The 7,807-nt window shown below is 41.6% G+C and overlaps 1 protein-coding gene across 1 annotated transcript in view; it reads right to left on the bottom strand.

The window, feature by feature from the left end:
- Nucleotides 1–230: 230 nt before the first annotated feature.
- PCSK6 (proprotein convertase subtilisin/kexin type 6) overlaps nucleotides 231–7,807 on the bottom strand; it is a 164,670-nt gene continuing 157,093 nt past the window's right edge. Inside the window, exons 21-22 of the mRNA XM_038747349.1 lie at nucleotides 3,665–3,777; nucleotides 231–1,711 (exon numbers count right to left, since the gene is read on the bottom strand). Of these exons, the coding sequence (XP_038603277.1) occupies nucleotides 1,614–1,711; nucleotides 3,665–3,777 (211 nt within the window). The 3' untranslated portion in view covers nucleotides 231–1,613. The remainder of the gene's footprint in view (nucleotides 1,712–3,664; nucleotides 3,778–7,807) is intronic.

Raw genomic sequence — 7,807 nt, 5'->3', positions numbered from 1 at the left:
CCGCCTGAACTTCCAGCTAAAACCATTAAGTCTAACCATTGCTTTAGAAAGAAGTACAGGCTCATTCATCAGGGGATGTGAATGACTTTATTCATTTGGTGTGAAATTTGTCTCCCTTCCCTTTTATTTGGCAGCTGATCCATGCGGTGCCAAGAACAGAGGATTGGTGCTTACCTACTCTCAAGAATGAGGCAAAAGTGTTGGCATAGAAAGAGCTGAGCAGGGCAAAGTGGGGAGAAACAATGTTTAATAATGTTCAAAGCAAATTTAAGTTTAAATAAAAAACTTGCTATTCCCACATTATAGGAAGCTGACGAAGCAGATTTGTGCACTTCACTAGAAAAATGAAATATTTCTCAAAATAATTAACATGGGGAAAACTTAGAAAATGCAGTTTACAAAATAAGATGTTAACGAACGTTTAAAGGAATAATCTGTCTGTCATACAGGTCCACAAAACATACAGATAAGAAACATGTTCATTCTCCTTTACAACAGACTTTCTGGAAAAAAAATTCAGCTGACCGTATAACTTAAACAGTGCCAAATAATTTTTTAAAAAACAATTCCATAAAACACCAAGCAACATTATTAAAAATATATTGACTCTATTTCTATTTGTTTAATAGTACTGCTCTGTGTAATTCAGGCTTTTCTTGGCTTACTGATTGGAATGTCTTTGGAAGAGGTGGCCTCCAAATCTGCCATTATCATCAGGAAGTGGTTTTGTCGGTGAGCTGGTATTAATCCAATTGCATTAATCAAAATGAAAACACAAAAACTAAGATAAGGAACCTATAAAGTATAAATAATATGGGATTACCATCTGTTTTAATGAAGACTTTTGCAGAGTAAGGAAGCATTTACTGTCCCCGCTTCTGGATTAAATTTACAATTTACAGCAGGTTTAGAACATAAGTAAATATTTGCTAAATGGAAATGAACACTGCATCCCCAGTGGTCACCAGATTTATGGCCCAAAATAGACTATTCGTGGTCTGACAAAATCACCAACATGAATATTTTGTTTCTAATGTGGAAGATGAATTCCCCAAATCCTTCATTTTATATGGACAGAATAAAAAAAAAAGTAGTTGATTGTTTTTGTCCTTTGTAGATTTGTGACACTGCCGCACGATAGTACAAACAGAAAAGCAATCGTTCATTCCAAGCTTCTCCCCTTCCCACTTTGGTTAAAGAGATGCTGACAACACACATTCTTAGATGCCGCTACGAGTCCTCAGCAACAATTCTCTATTCTCTGGGCTTCCATCTTTCACTTGTCAAAATGTTTTGGCTAACTAACAAGGCCAGGTGTTTGGTCACACACCCATCCCAAATCAGGAGCAATGTTTGACAATTAGTATCATCATAAAAAAAAGTATCCGTTGGACATTTTCCTCCATATAGTACTATCGCTCCACCTAGGCTTAACACCATTAGCCACATTGCTTGGAGAAGCAAATTTATGTTGAGATTAAACCTGTCAAATTTACTAACTCAATTGCACCACTTGAAAACTCTCCCAAAGCTGAAAAAGATTTCGTCCTCAAGGTTTGGCAAGACTGGACTGCAGGGATGCTTTGCCTTTTCAATTTAGAGGCTTTTCTTCTCTATCCAGTCAGAAGGCATGTCCGACAGCAAAACTGAATGAAGAGCTTCCTCTCACAGAGCTTGTTTGATTTCACCATCTCACAAAACATCTCATCAGCTGGGGTTCCCAAATTCAGAGGAGAAAACGGAATAGGTTATAAAAAAATTAGACTTTGAAATGAAAAGTCAATACACAAACCCAACTGCCTGACTGCTGCTCACTAAGAATGGGAACTACTTTGATAAGTTTATTTTTGGCCTTAAAAGTGAGAAGGGATATGTGACCCAAACACTAGAAAATGATGATAATAATGATAATAATAATCAGTGGTTTTTATTGAGCACTTCCAGCGTGAAGAGCACTAAGGTCTTCCCCAACTAAGCCCTCATTTCCTCTTCTCCCACTCCCTTTTGCGTCAACCTTGCACTCGGATTTGTACCCTTTATTCATCCCTCCCTCATCACCACAACATTTACGTACTTATCCAGAATTTATTTCTTTATTTATACTAATATCTGTCTCCCCCTCTAGACTGTAAGCTTACTGTGGGCAGGGAACATGTCTACTAACTCTGTTATATTGTATTCTTCCAAGCGTTTAGTACCTTGCCCACGTCTTGCCAGGAACTCCCTCCCCGTTCACATCTGACAGACCACCATTCTCCTGATCTTCAGGGCCCTACTAAAATCATATCTCTTCCTGGTTTCCTCTACCTGCTATCCCTTCTACATCACCTATGCACTTGGGCCTGTACTTCTTAAGCACTTTGATATTTACCCCACCCCTAGCTCCAAAGCAGTAAGTATATGTTCTTATACTCTGTCATTTTCCCTATCTGTAATTTATTTCAATGTCTGTCTCCCCACCTGGTCTGTAAATTCCCTTAGGGTGGGGTTTGGGTCTACCAACTCTATTGAATTTTACTCTCCCAAGCACTTAATACAGTGCCCTGCACCCGATAAGTGCTCAATAAGTACCACTAATTGATTAATTCATTTATTAATAACTGTGGTATGTGTTAAGGGCTTACTATGTGCCAAGCACTGAACTAAGTGTAGATACAAGGGTCCTACATGGGAATCACAGTCTAAGTAGAAGGGAGAGCAGGTATTTGAATCCCCATTTTACAGATGAGGGAACAGTGACTTGCCCAAAGTTCCAAAATGGGCAGGTGATTGAGCTGGGATTAGAACCCAGGTCCCCAACTTCTAGTTCCTTGCTCTTTTCACTAGGTCACACTCTTTCTCACCCTTCTCCTCAACAGTTCTCCTGAGGACTTTCATCACTGTGTGCGACATCTTGGCTTGCCACCACTAATGAATAAAAACTGGATACCAGAGCCATGTAATACATTAATTAACTAAAAAAAAAACCCTAAACAGCTCATTCACACACAAGGTGCTGAAAAGCCAGACTCCCTTGGCTGAGTCAAATTCCTCCTGGCTAAAGATGATTTAAGAACAGCTGCTGTGTACGTGTGAGGAAAAACCTCTACTTTAGGCTGCTATTCCAGTATAACTCCTTATCCACCGGCTGTTGTCAACTTTCCCCTTCCCATTATGTCCTGCCCCAGGAAAGTGGTTTAGGAACCCAAGAGAAATCTGAACAGCTGACCGGCAAGCCTAGAGACATCAGATTATATTATGATCCATTATTCCATAAACTCCTCTAGGGCAGAAACTGTGTCTTTCACTTCTGTGGTAGACTCCCAAAGGCCTAGCATACAGTAGATGCTCAATAAATACCGATGAGGAGGATTGGCAGAGCGTCTAGAAAATTCAGGAATCCAGGGTGGTTTATTGCCATTGACTAGAATTAAATCAGCCGGATAATTCCTAAGGAAATCCATTTTGGGTAGCAGAAAAACGCAAGGGGCTGTCAACTCTCCCTCTTTTTTCCTTTTTACGATGAATTCTGAAGGTCCCATCCCACCAGAAGTTGAAGGGAAATTGAGAAGGGAGAACTGCCTCCTTGGGTTGGGTCAGATTGTTTCTTCCTCTCCATTATCTTTTGACTCCAGGAGTTTGGACTCAGGGATATTTTGGGGGTAATTATTCCAAGTTGACTTACCATTGCTGCAAGTGTGGTTTGTTATACATGAGCCCCCAAGCTGCGCATAGCCTTCTTTACATTTGACACAGTTCTTGCTGGAGCCTTCACAACTCAGACAGTTTTCTTCACACCTGGTAGAAGAGACAGATTTCACACCTTCTTGGAAAAGAATGGGTTCCAGGCCTGTGGCACATGGTATTGCTCGCTGAAATCAGCAGCTGAAAATTCATCGAGTAAGACACCTTTAGCTGGATTTAGCTAAGGGAGATTGCTAGGGACCCCTGTACTTATCATATGTAGTTAGTTCAGTGTATGGGGGTTCTGTTCCATGTACTAGCACGGAGGGCAAGCTGCTCTAAGTCCACAGTGAGATCTCAGTGGACTTAAGTAGCCAAGTGTGCAAGGGAGAGAAAATGTGTCTTCTGTTTTATAAACAGTACAACAACATCAGCTGATGTTCCAGTAAGGTAACTACTTCAAAAGTCAATAATAAAAAAAAAATCATTATGGTATTTCTTAAGTGCTTTCTATGTGCCAGGTGCTATTCTAAGTGCTGGGGGAGATACAAGATAATTGGGTCGGACACAGTCCCTGTCCCACATAGGGGTCACAATCTTAATCCCCATTTCACAGACGAGGGAATTGAGGCACAGAGAAGCTAAGTGACTTGTCCAAAGTCACACAGCAGACAAGTAACGGAGCCGGGATTAGAACCCACGACCTTCTGATTGACTCTATTTGTTGCTGAATTGTAGTTTCCAAGCTCTTAATACAGTGCTCTGCACACAGAAAGCGCTCAACAAATACAGTTGAATGAATGAATCCCAGAACCATGCACTATGCACTACTCCGTGCTGCTTCTCTAAGAATTCAAGCTCTTATCCCATCCTGTCTGGACTACTGCACCAGCCTTCTCTCTGATCTCCCATCCTGAGGCTCCTCAGTTGCCTCATCTGTAAAATGGGGATTAAGACTGTGAGCCCCCCATGGGACAACCTCATTGCCTTGTAACCTCCCCAGTGCTTAGAACAGTGCTTTGCATATAGTAAGCACTTAATAAATGCTATCATTAAGTAACAAGTGCACACAGCCTGTTCTGCTCAAGACAAGAACAGAAATGGCATAGGTGATGTTAAAAATCTGTCTTTCCCTAGAGTCTGTCCTCAGTAACATCCCTGCACTGTTAGGAAGATAGTAGAATGGGCAGGGAATGTGTCTACCAACTCTGTTTTACTGTACTCCCCAAGCGCTTAGTATAGTGCTCTGCACTCAGGAAGCACTCAATAAATACCACTGATTGACAGAATGATTGAGGTGGCTGTTTTGAGAGCTTAGTACGGTGCTCCGCACATAGTGAGCACTCAAATATCACTGATTGATTGGAGATGGAAAATTTACACCCTTGATTACAATTCTTTTCCTGACTCATGAATCCAGAAACCCTTAGTGCTTTCGAAACTCCAAGCAGCCTGTCTATAAACTCACAGTTCTCTTATACCGCAAAGCCTGCGTCTTTGCACAATATTGCATAAGAAAGACTTGTACCATGACACTAACTCATTCCAACACCCCACACATGTACACAAGCAATTTCTTCAATAACTCAAAGCACATCGAGCCCAAACAAGCTCGCGTTGTTGGAAGATCGCTCCCTAATTTCCTAAATGCAGTCTAACCAAAATATATACTGTAAACATATATTATGGCAGAAATGAGTGTACTGGCTAAGAAATAGATTCCTCTAGATTAAAAGGGAAGATTTGCTCAACTGCCACATGGCCATACAGGTGATAGCTATCTTTCACCGCAGACATTTCAGAGGTGGGGAAGTGATACTTTTGTACAGTTTGAATCATTGTGCTTGACTTGTTAGAACATTTAGGTTCCTCTGGGATGGCGGGTGCTTAATAAATAGAAGAGATTATTACTATTTAATTTCATATGCTCTCTGGGCTAAGTTATTTACTTTAATTACATGAGAACCATCTGGCTGATTAAAAACAAGTGGTTGTTTCGAAGAAATGTTAAGGAGCCAGATCGAGACTCAGCTATGGAAGTTGAAGTGGGTCAAATTAATCTTTCAAGCAAATTAAATATGTGGTGATGCCCACATTAAGTTTGTCTGAAAATAATCACCACAAAACCAGGTCTTTTATAAGGCGATAAAAACACAGATGAGTCATTGTCCTCTCATGGCCTTTTGGATCTTTTTGGGGGGAACCGAAGGTGGTTTCCAAAGGCAGTCACCTGGGTGTACTTTTGCTGCTTCGTGGTGGAAGCGGTGGCCAGAAAGTACCTCTGTGGGGACAATTTCTCTGGGCCCATCTAAGGCTGGCTAATGTGGGAATCACCACACAAAAATAAGCAAACCAGCCCTCTTCTATGCCAGGTCTAGTCTATTGAGAAAAGGGAAACCAGTTATGGCTGAGGAAAATACAAGTCCACAGGGGAAGAAGGAAAAAAAAAACCGTCTGCTTTACCATATAGGCACCTAAAAAAATAAATCAGCCTAAAACGTTTCTTGGTTGCAGTGGCATTTAGGATACAACAAAGAGCCACTTCAGGGCTAAACAAAGTCAGGGAGTCACTGAAGAATTAAAGCTAGGTAGAGCACAACAAGAGGCATAATGCATGTGTTAGAGAGTAATGACAGACACATTCCTCAGTACGGCCAAACCAAAAGTCAGCTTAGGCCCCATTCGCTGAAGCTCTGGGATAGAACTCGCTTTTAAAAGTCGAAATGTTAATCAATCACATTTACTGAGTGCTTACTATGTGCAGAGCACTGTACTAAATGTTTGGGAGAGCACAATATAAAAGAGTTGGTAGACACATTCTTGTCCACAACGAGCTTACAGTCTAGCAGCTGGGCTTCCCCACTTCTGCATCAAGCAGAAACTCCTTACCATTGGCTTTAAAACACTCAATCACCTTGCCCCCTCCTCTCTTACCTGGTTTCTCTCCTAATACAACCCAACCCTGCATATTTCACTCCTCTAATGCCAACCTACTCACTGTTCCTCCATCTCATCTATCTCACTGCCGACCTCTCACCTGCATCTTACCTCTGGCCTGTAACGCCCACCCTCTTCATAGCCCATAGACAATCGCTCTTCCCACCTTCAAAGCCTTATTGAAAGCACATCTCCTCCAAGGGGCCTTCTCTAAGCCATCATTTTCCTCTTCTCCCACTCCCTTCTGCATTGGCCTTGCACTTGGATTTGCTCCCTTTATTCATCCCTCCCTCAGCCTCACAGCACTTATGTACATATCTGTAATTTATTTATTGATGGATTTTATATTAATGTCTGTTTCCCCCTCTAGACTGTAAACTCACTGTGGGCAGGGGACCTGTCTACCAACTCTGTTATATGGTACTTTCCCAAGTGCTTAGTACAGAGCTCTCTACACAGTAAAACACTTAAGAAATACAACTGATTGATTGGGCTCTCTCAATCTCACTGCAACCTACTGGTGCCTTTTATCCTCAGTTGCCCCAGTGCTGTTGGAGTCACCTCCTGGGCAGCAATCCTGCTCGATGAGGCTGCTTTGCAGAAAAGGGGTTATCAGTCAATCATTCAGTGGTATTCCTTGAGCACTTACCATATGTACAGCACTGTACTTGAGAGAATGCATGGTGGAGTGGATAAATAATAATAATAATAATGGCATTTATTAAGCACTTACTATGTGCAAAGCACTGTTCTAAGCGTTGAACTTGGGAGTCAGAAGGTCAAAGGTTCTAATCCCGGCTCTGCCACTTGTCGGTTGTGTGACCTTGGGCAAGTCACTTAACTTCTGTGGGCCTCAGTTACCTCTTCTGTAAAACGGGGATTAATACCATGAGCCCCATGTGGGACATGGACTGTGTCCAACCTGATTACCTTGTATCTGCTTCAGCACTTAGAACAGTGCTTGGCACATAGTAAGCACTTCACAAATACCATAATAATAATAGTCACTATTATTATGATTAGAATACAACACAGAGTTCCCAGTCCACAAGGAGCTTACAGTCTAGAGGGAAGTCCAGTATTCTGCCAGATTTTTAAGGCCCCGCAAACTGTTACAGTATAGCCTTTTAAGCAATAAGCTCGCAGTGAGCAGGGAACATGTCAATCGTTTCTGTTATACTGTACTCTCCCAAAAGCTTAGTACAGT

Source organism: Tachyglossus aculeatus, chromosome 5, assembly GCF_015852505.1.
Source record: "Tachyglossus aculeatus isolate mTacAcu1 chromosome 5, mTacAcu1.pri, whole genome shotgun sequence".
NCBI lineage: Eukaryota > Metazoa > Chordata > Mammalia > Monotremata > Tachyglossidae > Tachyglossus > Tachyglossus aculeatus.
The sequence above is the reverse complement of the archived record's forward strand: the minus strand, read 5'-3'. Positions and strand labels throughout refer to the sequence as shown.